We start from the raw sequence: 16,687 nt of genomic DNA on the forward strand, positions 1-16,687 counted from the left end.
AACAGTTTAAAGTGGCTATACAGGCAGATTACTTGGAAATGTATTAGTTGTAAATGCAAGAGAACCACAATTTTGTCATAGGGTTTGGAGGCTCGTGTGCCTCAATGAGTTGTTTTGATAAGAGTCTGGGCTTTATACTTTGGCACTTGGTAGGGTCACCCATGTCAAACAGATCAAAGAGTAGAGGCCAGACTAAGAGTGGAACACTGGTCCTCCAGGTTCGGGGGTTCACCTCAGGGCTAACAACCCTGACTAGACAAAAAAAATTGTTATGGAAATAGCAATGAAGGAGCCTACTTTATCTGTGTGTGACAGTATAGACAGACAGAGATGGAGAACCTTCTTTGCTACTCTAAGTGCCAGCAGTGTTCCTGGAAGAGCAGCAGCAGCATAAATAGACAGTGGGAAGAAGAGCAAGACCCTATCCACTCACAAGCACTTGGAAGGCTGTGTGAACATAACATAGAATATAGAAATCTACAGCACATTACAGGCCCTTCGGCCCACAATGTTGTGCTGACCATCTAACCTACTCTAGAAACTGCCTAGAATTTTCCTAGCGTGTAACCCTCTATTTTTTTAAGCTCCATGTACCTATCTAAGAGACCCTATTATATCCTCTTGCTCCACCGCCACTGGCAGTGCATTCCATGCACCCACCACCCTGTGAGTGAAAAACTTACCCCTGAAATCCCCTTGATACCCATTTCCAAGCACCTTAAAACTATGCCCCCTCATGTTAGACATTTCTGCCCTGGGATAAAGCCTCCGGCTATCCACACAATCAATGTCCCTCATCAGCTTATACACCTCTATCAAGTCACCTCTCATCCTCTGTCGCTCCAAGGAGAAAAGGCCAAGTTTTGAATAAGACAGTCAATGTTGTTCAGCCAACCATATCTTTTCCTTCTTCTGTTCCCAAGGGACTGGTTTTGGCTTTCGTTCTGTATCACAGGTGTTGAAAATTTTCTAATACTGCCCTATGCAACTGAGGCTGAAGCTTTGTAAAACCCAACCATGTTCTCACACACCAACTAAGATCTTTACTCCATGGAAGCCGGAGTCCAAGCTGGCTTCCCCTATCTAGCCTGAGTAAATTCAAAGTGGTTTTAGATCACATGATGTGACTGAAGGGATGTAGTCACGTGTTAAATCAGCAGCCAGCAGCAACTGAAGTCTTCAGAAGCTGATGTATTTGAAACAAGATGTTGAATTACTGCACCATGCCAGATAGCGTCAAATTATTTCCCTTACACCCTTGTCATAGAGTAGAATTTACACAGAAGTAATCCAATCTGTGATTATTTCCAGAATCAACCTGAATAACAGCCTCTGACCTCACTGCTATTCTCCTGATGTCAACAGTTTGCACCATTTAGTGATAATATTTGCTGTGTTTATTAACACATTCTCCAAAACCAATTTCCTCTTCATACCTTACATTAGTACCTTTCACATGGACCATTAGTCACTAGGGTCAAGAGACCCAAATAGAATAAAACTGCCTTTCTCAGTTTTTTATATTCAGTATTGTCTTAGGCACATGTAAAAAAATACTCTAAAACAAAGATGCTTTCAAAAATAACAAAATGAAAAGCTTCTAAATAAAAAAGAAAACAAATCAATATTTAGTGTGATCACCCTTTGCCTTTAAAACTGCATCAATTCTCTTAGATACACTGTCATGCAATTCTATAAGACAATTTTCTGGTTGGTTATTCCAGTCATCATGGAGAACTTGCCACAGTTCTTCTATTGACGCTGGCTGTCTCGCTTTCTTCTGCCTCTCCAGGTAATCCCAGACAGCCTCAATGATGTGAATTCAGGGCTCTGCGGAGGCCATACCATCTGAAACCATATAAAAATCTAGGGTGCCTAAGACTTGTGCACAATATTGTAAAAGGTCCCTGCTGTAACTTCAAACTTTTATAGATCATTTTAATGCATAGTAGTTAAATCCATTGCATGCATGTCATCCAAAAAAGAAATAATCTCACTCTCAGCAGTCTTATAAGACATCAGATACATTTTAAGTGTCAAACAGATTTCTGTTCTTACCATTTTTTCAAGCAATTGTCATCACCACCACAAAGAAATGTCGACAACTCCTCTCCAAACCTTATACTTTTTAAATAACTTTACCTATATCCATTGACTTCAATAATAATAGTAATAGGCCACTCTCAGGGTGGAGGAGCAACTCCTCATAATCTATCTAGGTAGCCTCCAACCTGATGGCATGACTATTGATTTTTCCTTCCCTCTTCTGTTCCCCACTCTGGCCTCTTACCTCTTCTCTTCATCTATCTATTACAACCCTCTGGTGCCCTTCTTTCTCCCCTTCATCCTATGGTCCACTCTCCTCCCCTTTCACTTCCTTCATCTCCAGCCCTTTAACTTCCCCATCCACCTGGCTTCATCTATCACCTCTTTTACTCATCCACCTTTCTCTTCCCCCCACCTTCTTATTCTAGCATCTTCCTCCTTCCTTTCCAGTCCTGAAGAAGGCGTCTGAGCCTGAAATGTCGACTGTTTATTTATTTCCATAGATTCTGACTGACCTGCTGAGTTCCTCCAGCATCTTGAATGTCTTGCTCTGGATTTCCAGCATCTGTAGAATTTCTTTTTGTTACAAATAAACTCTTCCTGTTCACCCTCATCGCAGCTGTTACTAAGAAACAATTCCAACCTCACCAAACATTTCTCATAAACTAAATCCTGTAGTCTTAATATCATCCTTTTAAATCTCTTCTGGGCCTTTTCTATTGTTATAATGTCTTTCATATTGTCTAGTGACCATAAGTATGTGCAGTACTGCAGTTGTCACCCAGCTAGGGATGAAATTCAGGTTATGGATTAATTTACTTATTCACTTAGTGGAAACTAATAAATGGCAGTAATTCCTACTCATCCATAATTGCCATTGAACTGAGAATCCTGCTGTGTTACTGAAGTGGGCAATTAAGAGTCAGCCACACCATTTAGTCAGCGGTTGCATTTGGGCCTGACTGGGTAAAAGGGTAGATTTCCTCCCATAAGGGGAAGTAGTGAATCAAATATGTTTTTATGACACTCTGTAGTAGTTCCATAGTCAGTTTTACTCCTGGATTTTTTCCTCTTCAGAACATTGGCTGAATTTAAAGTCCTGAACTCTCACGCGATTTGAACTCAGGTATCTGGATATTTGGTCCCGCCGTCTCGATTATTAGTCAAGTAATTTAGAGTGACAGCCCTTCTCTTTTGTTCTGGATCTCAGTCAATAGAAGTAGGCATGCCTTGTGGCTTCTTAACTATCTTTGCCACCTACTCTGCTTCCATAAGGAATTTCTCATCTCAGTATAAGATAATAATAGGAAATTGCTGTAGCCTTTCTCTCATGGTGAGCTGCACAGTTGCATTGTCTGAATGTAATTGCCGCTGCGTAATTACTCAGTTATCATGTATTCCCTGATCCATTGAAATAACTGTTCTCTTGGGCATTATTACTGATTTATTTCCTCAATATCTTCACAGTGATGATTCACTCACAGTGCCAGAAATCACATAGCAACTAATTTTCCTGCTTTCTTTGGTGATTCCTATTCCTAGGGTATGGAATTGGCCTTTTGCAGAATTCCCCATTGACATCAAACATTTCGGAATTAATTAGCCAGTACAAGTCTGACGGCTTTATGGATGTGCTTCATGACAAATGGTATAAAGTTGTGCCATGTGGAAAAAGAAGCTTTACTGTGACTGAGGTGAGTAATATTTTTGAGATTAATCAGTGTGCCGTGCTCAAAAGACATTATTAATTATTGCAGAAGGGTTGGTAATATTAGTACATCTGTGGCAGCCACTCCGAAAGACTGGAATTTCCTTTTCATTATTCATCCAAAAGATAGGGACCTAACATGTCAGAGAAAAAAATTATTACTCTTTGTGATCATTCATTTTGTTAGAAAAAAAATGGGTATTTCTTCAAAGGTAGGTAATATAATGTGCTAGTGTCCAGAAACAAAGAGGTGTGTTTGTACCAGGTAAGGTAACCCTAGGAAAGTTGACATATTGGTCCACGACAGAATAGAAAAGGTGCATCATACATTGATTTGCAAGTGGACAAGAGTATGAGAGCGGAGACTGTCAGAAGAAGTTTGACCCAGAAGCAGAGCAGCAGAGACGATTTAGCAATATATGATATGTAACTAATAAACTGCAAACTAGCAAGCTATAATGGGCCACAGTAGAGGAGAACAGATACTCAACACAATAAGGAAACAAGCTAACTGAAGGCTAAGAGCAACTGGTTGAGGCTGGCTGGTTTGATGGGTGAACAAAGGAATGTGAATGAGGGCTGGGTTTAAATAGGTTGCAGGATATATGTTGGAAGCAAGTGGCAGGTGATTTCTGTTAGCAGGGTGGAGACTGTGAGGTGCTTGCTTGTACAAGTTTGACAGCACCCCTACTCCCCCATGGTCAGCACCTGATGGTCTATGACAAACCAGATGAGTCCGGTAGAACTCCTCAGTGAAAAATGGATCCATGATGAAAATAGTCTGCACTCAAGACCTCCCGCTTCCCAGTTGACCAGGCTCTGCACACCCCATCCAAGGTGACATGAATCCATCAAACAGTGAACCGTGTTCGCTTGTCCACCTTCTACCATCCTTTGTTCCAAAGGTGCAGGCTTAGGTGGTTGAGTGGTCCATGGACAACAGGCTTGAAGTAGGACACATGGAAGGTAGGTGTGATCCTGAGGGACAGTGGCAGCTGGAGCTGGTAAGTGACTAGGTTAAGCAACACACACTAAATGCTTGAAAATCTCAGCAGGTCAGGCAGCATCTATGGAAAAAAGTAAGCAGTCGTCATTTCCCGCCGAGACTCCTCTTCAGAACTGAGATGGAAGTGGGGAAGATGCCTGAATTAAACATGGGGGAGAGGTGGGGCAGGAGACTGGCTGGAAGGTGATAGGTGAAACCAGGTAGGTGGGAAAGGTCAGGGGATGAAGAAGGAATCTGATAGGAGAGGAGAGTGGACAATAGGAGAAAGCAAAGGAGGAGGGGACCCAGGAGGAAGTAATAGGCAGGTTAGAAGAGTGAGAAGAAGTAAAATGTCAGAGTGAGGAATAGAGGAATTGGGGGGTGGAATTTGTTCACCAGTACAAGAAATCAATATTCATGCCATCAGGTTGGAGGGTCCCTAGACAGAATAAATGGTGCTGCTTCTCCACCCTGACTGTGGTCTCATCTTGGCACAAGAAGAGGCTATGTGTCCATGTGTCTGAATGGGAATGGGAATCAGAATTAAAATGTTAGGCCACCAGGAAGTCTTACTTGTGTATGATACCACTGAGGTGCTTGACGAAGGGTCCTCAGTTTACGATGGGTCTCATCATGTAGAGGAGTCTGCATCAAGTGCACTGGACACAGTAGACGACCTATCAGATTTGCAGGTGATGTGTTACCTCACCTAGAAGGACTGCTTGGGGCTCGGAGTTGAGGTGAGAGAGGAGGGGTATGGGCAGGCGTAGCACTTGGCAGCTTGAAGGAATAAGTGCCTGAAGGGAGATAAGTGGGGAGAGACAAATGGAGGAAGTGATCCTAATGGAAAGTGGAGAGGGAAGGTAAAGATATGTTTAATGGTAGGGTCCCTTTGGAGATGGCAGATGTTGTGACAGATAATGTGTTGGATGCAGAAGCAGATGGGGTGGTAGGATAAGAACAAAAGGGACTCAATCACTATTAGTACAGTGGGAAGATAGGGTGAGTCATGTCCTGAGAACATAGCTGAAAAAAAGGCAGGTGTAGCTTGGGCCCATGTAAGTTGTCATGGCTATCCCTTGGGTTTGGAGAATGTGGGAGGAGCTGAAGGAAAATTTTTTCAGGATGAGGACCAGTTCTGTCAGACAGAGGAGTGTGGTGGTGGAAGGAAATTGATTGCTATGTAGAACAGTCTATGTTCGAATCCTTCCCCAGTTATACTCCCAACTCTTCCTCCACTACATTGATGACTGCTTTGACACTGCTTCATGCACCCATGCTGACCTTGGCAATTTCATCATTCTTGCCCCTAAATTCCACTCTGACAAATCCACTTGGGTCATTTCTGACATCTTCCTCCTCTTTCTTGATCTCTCTTGTCTCCATCTCTGGAGACAAACTGTCAACCAACATCTTTTATAAACCTAAACAACAGGAATTCTGCAGATGCTGGAAATTCAAGCAGCACACGTAAAAGGTGCTGGTGAACACAGCAGGCCAGGCAGCATCTCTAGGAAGAGGTGCGGTCGACGTTTCAGGCTGAGACCCTTCGTCAGGACTAACTGAAGGAAGAGTGAGTAAGGGATTTGAAAGTTGGAGGGGGAGGGGAAATCCAAAATGATAGAAGAAGACAGGAGGGGGAGGGATGGAGCCAAGAGCTGGACAGGTGATAGGCAAAAGGGATACAAGAGGATCATGGGACAGGAGGTCCGGGAAGAAAGACAAGGAGGGGGGTGGACCCAGAGGATGGGCAAGGGGTATATTCAGAGGGACAGAGGGAGAAAAAGGAGAGTGAGAGAAAGAATGTGTGTATAAAAATAAATAACGGATGGGGTACGAGGGGGAGATGGGGCATTAGCGGAAGTTAGAGAAGTCGATGTTCATGCCATCAGGTTGGAGGCTACCCAGACGGAATGTAAGGTGTTGTTCCTCCAACCTGAGTGTGGCTTCATCTTTACAGTAGAGGAGGCCGTGGATAGACATGTCAGAATGGGAATGGGATGTGGAATTAAAATGTGTGGCCACTGGGAGATCCTGCTTTCTCTGGCGGACAGAGTGTAGGTGTTCAGTAAAGCGGTCTCCCAGTCTGGGTCGGGTCTCGCCAATATATAAAAGGCCACATCGGGAGCACCAGACGCAGTTCAGTAAAGCTACATCGACGACTGCATTGGCGCTACTTCCTGCACGCATGCAGAGCTCGTTGACTTTATTAACTTTGCCTCCAACTTTCACCCTGCCCTCAAGTTTACCTGGTCCATTTCCGACACCTCCCTCCCCTTTCTAGATCTTTCTGTCTCTATCTCTGGAGATAGCTTATCCACTGATGTCTACTATAAGCCTACTGACTCTCACAGCTATCTGGACTATTCCTCTTCTCACCCTGTCTCTTGCAAAAACGCCATCCCCTTCTCGCAATTCCTCTGTCTCCGCCGCATCTGCTCTCAGGATGAGGCTTTTCATTCTAGGACGAGGGAGATGTCTTCTTTTTTTAAAGAAAGGGGCTTCCCTTCCTCCACTATCAACTCTGCTCTTAAACGCATCTCCCCCATTTCACGTACATCTGCTCTCACTCCATCCTCCTGCCACCCCACTAGGAATAGGGTTCCCCCGGTCCTCACCTACCACCCCACCAGCCTCCAGGTTCAACATATTCTCCGTAACTTCCGCCACCTCCAACGGGATCCCACCACTAAGCACATCTTTCCCTCCCCCCCCCTGCATTCCACAGGGATCGCTCCCTACGCAACTCGCTTGTCCATTCGTCCCCCCCATCCCTCCCCACTGATCTCCCTCCTGGCACTTATCCGTGTAAGCGGAATAAGTGCTACACATGCCCTTACACTTCCTCCCTTACCACCATTCAGGGCCCCAAACAGTCCTTCCAGGTGACGCAACATTTCACCTGTGAGTCGGCTGGGTTGATATACTTCTTCTGTTCCCCACTTTGACTTTTTACTTCTTCTCACCTGGCTATTACTTTCCCCCCTGTCACTTTCTCCTTCCCTTTCTCCTATGGTCCACTATCATCTCCTGTCAGATTCTTTCTTCTCCAGCCCTTGTGACTTTTCCCACCCACCTGGCTTCACCATCACCTTCCAGCTAGCCTCTCTTCTGTCTCCTCACCTTCTAATTCAGGCATCTCCCCCCTTCCATTTCAGTCCTGAAGAAGGGACAAAACGTCCACTGTTTACTCTTCTCCGTAGATGCTGCCTGACCTGCTGAATTCCTCCAGCATTTGGATTTCCACCATCTGCAGATTTTCTTCTGGAAGTGACTAGATTCAAAGGTTCATTTTATTATCAAAGTATGTATGCAGAATACAACTTTGAGATTTGTCTTCTCCAGATAGCCATAAAATATAGAAACCATAAGTATTTGAAAGAAAGACATCAATCAACCCCCCAGCATGAAAAAAAAAACAAAAACTCACAAATCCCAACCCCACCCCCACAACCTCTTCCTTGCACAAAACCACCTGATCACCCAAACACCCTGCTCGCCAATTGCCAATTACAAAGAATGGACGTGAACACAAAAAAATACATAGAACTGAAAGAGGCTAATATGCACTGCAGTCCAATCCATAAATCACAAAATTTTGATCACATCTCTGAGAGCATCAGGACCAAGCGAGGGAAGCAACTTGAACCCAGCAGCCTCGTCAAGATAGCATCTTAAATGGATCAATTAATTGGGGTAAGAGCTTGCAGGAGACAATGCACAGGGACAGATCTCGGGTAGACAGACAGACATGGTCCCCGGGTTAAAATAGTTTGGATGGGTGCTGTTGGTGGTTAGCCTGGTTACAACAAGTGCAATTAGCAGCTAGAATGGCCCTCTGTGCCCTCTTCCAAATCTTCCAGCATCAACGAACCAGGACCTTGAACCAGAATGAGACCGCTACCATAGTCTCCTCTGCGGGGAACAACAAGCATTAGTTGCCATGAAGAACTTCAAAGGATGACATATCTGTGGCAAAGGAGCTGTGTAGATCGTGAGATAAGTCAGCCCAGAGCAGATACATCTTCCATGTGAAAGAGTTAGAGGTAGCAAAGCACAGCAGAAACTTCTCCATTTTCTGATTGGCTCTTTCTGATTGACCATTGGCATGCAGATGATAGCCAGAGGTGAAACCCACTGAAGTGCAGAGAAGGGACAGAAGGTTCACTAAAAGTGGGGAATGAATTGTGGTTTCCAGTCTGACATGATGTCCTGAGGGAAACTCTGGAGGTGAACCATATGTTGGAGAACCAGATCCGCTGACTCAGTGGCTGATGGAATATTGTGGAGAGCAATAAAGTGGACCTCCTTGGAGAACCAGTCCCACCACTGTTATGGTCACTATGGCCCCGTCAGAAGGTGGCAAACCCATAATGAAATCCATGGCACTATGGGACTATGGGCATTAAAGAACCAGCAGGGTCTGCAGGAACACAGAGGGCCACTGGTTGAAGGAACTGAATCGGGCAGATTGAGGGGAGACAGCAATGAACTGCCATCGTCACAGAAAATGCAGCATCTGCCATGTGCCTGAAGAGGTTTGAGAAGTGGGCCCTTTGGAGTGCCTTAGCGTGCAGATAGCTGGAGCAGGCTTATTCTGTAGGGCCTGGCGGATCTGATTCTCAATATCCCAGACAATCAGGGTGAGGATCTGCAAGGATTGAATGATGGGCTAAGGGTTGATCTTCATTTCACCTGGATCAAACTGCCATGATTAGGCATCCACTTTAGAGTTCTTGGAGCTGGGTCAGTAGGAGATGGTAAAGTTGCACTGTTCAATGAAGAGGACCAAGCGACCACGACGTGGGTTGAGTTGGTGTGTCTGTTGTATAGCTATGAGGATCTGGTGGTCAGTCCAGATCAGGAAAGGCTCAGTGCTTCCCATCAGCCAATGTCAACATTCCTCAAAGGCCCATTTAATGGTGAATAGCTCCCTGTCTCCTACTCCATATGGCACCATGTAGAATTGAACTTGTGCGAAAAGAAGGCACAAGAGTGTGCCTTCCAATCTGGTCCTTGCTGGGAGGGGTGGCCCTAGTGCCCATGTCAGATGCATCCACCTCAACCACAAAAGGTCCTGAGGGGTTCAGATGGGGTAGAATGGGAGCGGTGCTGAAGCATCTCTCAAGATCCTTGAAAGAGTAGTCTACAGCAGCAGACCAGGTTATCCATGAGGTGAGTGTTTTGGTGAGGGGGGTAAGAGTGGCAGCAATTTGGCTGTAGATGAAACTACAGGGAGAAGTTGGTGAAGTGCTGTAGCTCTTTGAGTGAGCATGGTTGAGGCCATTAAACGATGTCACACACTTTTTCTGCTTCTCTGATTATGTATTGGGGTGAAAGGACGCAACCCAGGAAGGAGGTGACAGATATGGTCTTGGGGGTCATTGGAAAAGATGAGAATCTTGTCGAAGTAGACGAACACATACCTGTGTAGCATGTCTTGAAGGTCCTCATTGATGAACACTAAATGACCAGACTGTTGGAGAGTCTGCAAAGCATCGTCAAATATTCATAGTGGCCAATGGGTGTTATAAATGTCATCTTCCACTCATCTCACTAGCGGATGCAGATCAGGTTGTACGTGATCCATAGATCCAGTTTGGTGAAAATCTGTGCTCTGTGTAGTGGTTTGAATGTGCTATTCATCAAGGAGAGAGGGCGAAGGTTCTTAATGGTGATTTTATTGAGTCCATGGTATTCAGTGCAGGGATGGAGGCCCCCATTTTTCTTTCAGACAAAGAAGAATCCTGCATCTTCTGAGGACTGGGATGTTTAGCTGAAGCCATGCTGTAGTGCTTTGGTGATGTAGTCATTCATGGCCTGGGTCTCAGGAGGGGAGAGGAAGAAGAGATGGCCTCGGGGAGGGGTGGTGTCTGGGAGGAGGTTGATCGTACATCGTGTGCTTTGTGAGGCAGTAGGGAGCTGGCTTCTTTCAGAGATAATTCCTCCTGTACAGGGAACTCTGTTGCAGCCTTGACTGACAGGTTGGCATTAAGCTAAAGCAGTTTGAATTTCTGCTACAGTCTACTGCATTCCAGGTAAAATGACTAAACATGTTGGGTCTGCTAAGTCTATGAATAAATAAGTTGTTCATGGTATAAAAGGTGACTATCAATGCTGAACAATCACTTTGAAATGAAAACAATAATCTCGCAACTATGGAACCTCAGAAGAGATTTTAAGATTTTTAGAATTTTTGCATTTTGTTTATTTCTAATATCTCTTCTATAATCTCAGCAGTATTTCCTTCAAGTATATTATCCAAGTATAATTTAGATTTGTTGATATTTTTGAGAGGAGAACTTTTCTGTTAGTTTTCATTCCTATAAATTGCCTTAGTTATTTCCACTAAAATAGAATTTCAATCTTATTGTATTTATATGGTTGCTAAATTTATTTCTCAATTGGACTCAAGACATACCCATACCAGGAATACATCAAAGTCCTCAATAGTTATCACCAATTAGAAACTCCCACTACTCTCCAAATTAATAACCTGAGTTGTGGATAAGGAATGAAGCAACCACAATATACCTCTCAATTACTTAGACCTTTGATCACCTTCATAAGTCTGGTGAATCTAGCAGATTTTCTGCATTGAAATGATCATGGAGTGTTGGCCCATTTTTGTCTACTTCTCCTCCTTTGTGACCCCTTGTGTTGTTACCTCCATTATGCTGGAGTGATGTTTTGAAAGGAGTATTGAAAGTATAGACAAAATTAATAAGGAGAAGCTTGTTCACTGATGGGAAGGGCAAAAACTAGGGACCCAAATATAAGAACCACAACAAAAGAACCACAGGTCACATGCAGAAGAGCTTTCTCCATGCAGCCAACAGCTCTAATCTGTATTTCACTTCCTGAGAAGGAGTGGGAAAAATTTTATTGTGGTTTAAAAAAAGAATTGGATAAATACTCAAAGAAAAAAGTGTTCTATGGGTTTTGGGAAAGGAGCAGAGAAAAAAAGGCCAATTTATACTTCTGCATCAAATCTACGCTGTAGGTATGGCGTAGCTGCGTACCCTACACCGTAGCCTGACGCACAGCTCCCCAAAGATGTAACTATGCGTCGCAGCGACGCAGACTGCTATTGTGTCTGGTCTGCTTGGTAGCATCGCATTTCCGTTTGCTTCTTCTCATCAAATCATCAAATCTACCTGCCGACATCTGAAATATTTGAAATGCACTTCCTCGTCCATATCTCTCAGTGGCCAGACAAGCACAGAAAATTCACCCTCCTTCTGCCTCAATCTGTTCAATGGTCGTACACACCATCTCCTCCCATGTCATCTCTCTTTTCTGCATTGCAGTAATTTCAATAAAAGTAACTCTTGTTCAACATTTATTAGCTCCAACTCCAACATGACGCGTTCAGTTTCAGTTGCCATTGTTTTAAGTACACAAAGAAACTCAACACAGTGGCATAGAAACCCCACCACCAACTAGCGTTTTGGTGGTGAATTGCAGAGCAACGCAGTCACACCAACGCAGAAAAATAAATGCTCACAATGGCATAGGCCACTTGCATAGGCTACTGCGTAGAGCCTACGCAGAAGTATAAACAGGCCTTGAGGGAAAGTGAATTGGCTTCGCTAAAAGGTGACATGGCTCTAATAGACTGAATGGCCACCAGATTCCAAATATCAATTATATGCTTCTATAAATTATGTTATCCCATTGGTGTTTAATAGCATCATTCTGAAAATTGGAGGTCTTTTCATACTATGGCTGGTCAATGTATATCTGGTAAATTCTTCATTCAGCACCAACAGTGATACCTCTACATAGCTTAAGTGGGCTAATGCATTAAATTTAATTTAAAGAGTTCACTGAGACCAATCATTCAATTACAGCAATGACCAATCTAATTGCTAGATGCCAAAGATCTAGAATGCCATCTAAAAATTATGCTCATCCTCTCCTAATTTTCATCATATCCCACTCACTTATTACCCTTGAGCTTACTGACTTACACATATACACACACACACACACACACACACACACACATCCAACAGAGGAGTGCATGTTAAAATCTCAGGAGATAACAATCTTTCATCCAAAACTCATTCCCTATTACCTTAGCACTTGAAAGCCAATGAAGCAGCTCAGAGGTGCAATCACTATTATAGTATTGGAGAAGCATCTGTCGGCTTACATACACTTACGTGACTAGAACCATAGCATCGGTCCTAGAGATAATGCTCAAGGGATTCATATCACTCAGGGTATCAGCAAAACCTCGCCTGCAATTCTTTGAGATATTTCCTTGAGGTCTTCTGGATTCACCTGTCAGAGCAAATTAAAATCACTTTTGTAGGACAGTTCGTCTAACAGAGCAGAGTCCTTGAACTGTGTATTGACCCCTTGACCTTCAGTTTCCAAGGAGAGAATGTAGTGGACGTGAGCAGATGAGCTGGATTGCATTTTATTGAAGACAGTGTGTTTCCAATTCCCTGTTCAAGCAAACTGCTCAAGTACAGTCAGTGTTGTTTGTTGGATTCCCAAAGGTGAGCAACAACTTGACCTGCTCCCCGGTGTCGAGGATAGCTTCAGCATAGCTTCCATCTATCCGTAACGACACACATGGTCCCTCTAAGCCATCAGGAATAGGGTCTTTTATCTTCAGAAGTTCGTTAGTACATTGCTGGGAATGTGCTCCCCCAGAGACCCCAAGCCGTTCCCCCACTGGGCCTCCACTAAGTTTCCCGACACATTTTTGATCAGTTGAACAACTGAAGGAGGGGCTGATTCCCTTAAATGACTCCCCTGGCACTGCAAGCAACTTAGCTGCCCCCTTAGCCAGAGAAGATACACTGAAAGCTTTTCCCTAATCTCCTGACACAGGTATGGAAAGCCCCCCAGGCACTGCATTTTACTTCCAGTCGAACCAGACGCATTTTGCCCTGCTTTCTGATAACTAGCAGCTGTCACTATGGGGTATTTGACCCTGACAGTTCCAACACCGTCACCAGCCCGCCTACTCAAACTTTCAACTAATCCCTGTCACTCTCCCTCAACTGAGCACTGCCACTCATCTAACTATTGAGAGATCCGCTCTACCCATGTCTAGTACACCTCCGCCATGTTAGGGGTGGACATTATCCCAAAAGCCAGGCGGAGCCTGCCATAGCTGGAACATTTATTCGCGGACACTGCCTCCGAATCAGACCACTCTTTCCTCTCTCTCCTAACAGTATGGACAGCCCATGGCCCCGCCTCACCTAGGGCACCAATAGACACTGGCAGTCCCACCACCAACTCATCAGCGCTAGTCTGAACTCGAACAAAGACATCCAGGGTACCAGCAGCCACCCCACCCAACTCGCCTGCAGTAGTAACCAGCAATTCCACAGAGGCACACCAGCTTTTTGTCCCCGCCGCATGCATAATTTAAACAGGCTGATCACAAAGCTTCCTACCAAAAATCCATATTCAGGACGAGTAACCCCACAATGTAGCCCCCTGGTAAGCCTCAGGCTCGCTCAGCTCACTTTCGTCAAGGGAGAGCAGCCTTCAGTCCCGCCAAACTGGGTAATCAGGTTTGTGTGGATGCTGTGTGATGTTCCCCACCCCGCCAAATAACAGACAATACACCATATGCGATTAAATGATTACACTTTATAGATCTTACTGGAACTATGTAATTAATGGAGATAAAATATCAAAGGAAAGTAAAAGGTGCCAAACTTATCAAATTTCAACCACTTCGTGCACAACAGTTGGAGCTCAATTAACCGAGTCTTCTTTCCACCATTCGATCCCCTTCGACCCCCTCGACCCGCCGCCTGGGACCAACCACGGTGGTTGACCAGAGTGCATGCTTTCTCTTCAGTTGTCCTCCCGAAAACCCTGGGCCTTGGACTCCCGCTCAGGGTCCGTCCCGTCGCCCAGCTTACAGCATCGTGTCTCCTCTCTCTGTCCCCATTTGCCTTCTGCCCCAAAGCCCATGAAAACAATAGCTTACAGACACACAAGAAAGAATAACATCTATCCTAATTGGTTAGCAAATAAATACAATTCTCTTATCAGTAATTATAACTCGAACAAGCTGCGAGAGAGAACTTTCTCAGCAGTTAACATAACAAAGAAGCCATTTTTATTAGCCTTAGCAGTAACATAAAAGAAGAAACTCCTTACATACGCAATCTTTACTCTAAGCAGTCTTCATTATAAAATACACAGCTTCCATAGCTTGTTTGGATAGAGAATCCAAAAATTCACTACCATGTAGCTGAAAAGGTCTTAGTCTTGAATAGCCATCTCCCTAATCAGAGACTCCTCAACTCATCTTCAGCTCTGTGACAAACTTAGAAAGCCGTACAACAATGTTCACTACTTCAATGAAATCCTGCAAACTCAGAATAGAGACTAGAACTACTTAATCTCTCCTCATCCCAGGAATCAATCTACTGAGACATTGTAAATAGGGAAGAGACCAATACATAAAATTTCCAGTGTAAATGCACAAGAGCCAAATATAAATTCAATAATATATATAATCTTCTTTATTTCTTTGCTTTTTAATGTACAAATGATCATTTCCTTTCCAATTGCTTGCTATTCCTGCATGTTAACTTTCAGTGACTTCTGAATAAGGACACCCAGGTCCCTCTGAATACTGACAACTTCTGGTCTATCGCCATGTAAAATATAGTCCATTTTTCCATTTATTTCTATACTAAAGCTGATGACCTTTTCCTATTACTAAATTGCTTTCCATCATTCATGATGCCTCTCATTTTCTTAACGTGCCTATAATCCCTCTAAATCTGTCTACATTCTCCTCATTACCTGTTACCGTCACCAAGTTTTGTATCATCAGTAAACTTGGATATATCACACTTGGTCCCCTCATCCAAATCTTGGTGTAGATTACATACAGCACAAATCCCTGTTGCATCCCACTAGCCGTTGTCTCTCAACCTGAAAATGACCCATTTATTCCAATTCCTAGTCTATATCAGTATAACAGAACATGTGCTTTAATTTTGTTCGATAACCTATTCTGTGGCACTTTATGAAGGCCTTCTGAAAATCCAAATATATTAAATCCATTTGTTCCTCCTTATCTATCCTTTTGGTTACAGCCCAAAGAACCTAACAGATTGTGAAAGATGATTTCCCTTCCACAAATCATGTTGACTGTACATTTGTATGATTCTTTTCTAATGGATGATGCTGAGGTGCAGGAATCAATTCCTGAAGATTTATTGGTTTTGAGTGTCACTAATAGCTCCAATACTTATTATAATGTTATCATTGTAATGACAGGAACAAAGGTAATGTTTCAATTTCATGACCTTTCATTATATATTAAAATGCAGAGACAGTTGATGGGGTGAGAAAGAATGAAATGAAAGTGAAATTTCACATTTGGGTGAAACAGGTGAGATTAAATCATAACAGAGACAGTGTGCAAGGGGATGGAAGGAGTCAATATCAATTCACCAGAGAAACAAATAAAAACACTGAATTAGAATCTGTAATAGCAAAATTAAATATTGTAGAATATTGCAATCCAAAAAAAGCTAAACGATGCATTTTCTGACATTGTTAAAGTCAGTGCAAAATCCAAAAAGCAGAAATGTGCACAATCAGAAAATGAAGTGCTATTCAAAAGATGTCATATATAGCAGTTGATGTTGCATCCGGCACTTCTCTTGTTGAGGTATGGTGAACAGTGCCTTTAGAAGGGAGGAATCTACATTATATTCATGGACCAGCAACTTGAGTTCGAGGAGGAGTTGATTGAAGAAGAACTTGATGGTGACTTTCCCTGTGGCACGTAGCAGAGAGACATCTCTGTAAATACAAGATGCCACCTTTCTTAAAGACAGTCATGGTGGCACCGTTTTGGAATTACCAGGTCGCTCATCCTCATCCCAGAAGTAGACAAAGAGATTGTGGTGTGTGACCAACATTCCTTTTTGGCAAGTTGTAGCACT

At 43.5% G+C, this 16,687-nt stretch overlaps 1 protein-coding gene across 1 annotated transcript in view; it reads left to right on the forward strand.

The window, feature by feature from the left end:
* The window catches only part of grin3a (glutamate receptor, ionotropic, N-methyl-D-aspartate 3A), a 200,387-nt gene that overhangs the window by 163,899 nt on the left and 19,801 nt on the right, over positions 1–16,687 (forward strand). Inside the window, exon 6 of the mRNA XM_063047648.1 lies at positions 3,589–3,740. Coding sequence (XP_062903718.1) covers positions 3,589–3,740 — 152 coding nt within the window. The remainder of the gene's footprint in view (positions 1–3,588; positions 3,741–16,687) is intronic.

This window comes from Mobula hypostoma, chromosome 5 (assembly GCF_963921235.1).
Source record: "Mobula hypostoma chromosome 5, sMobHyp1.1, whole genome shotgun sequence".
Lineage (NCBI taxonomy): Eukaryota > Metazoa > Chordata > Chondrichthyes > Myliobatiformes > Myliobatidae > Mobula > Mobula hypostoma.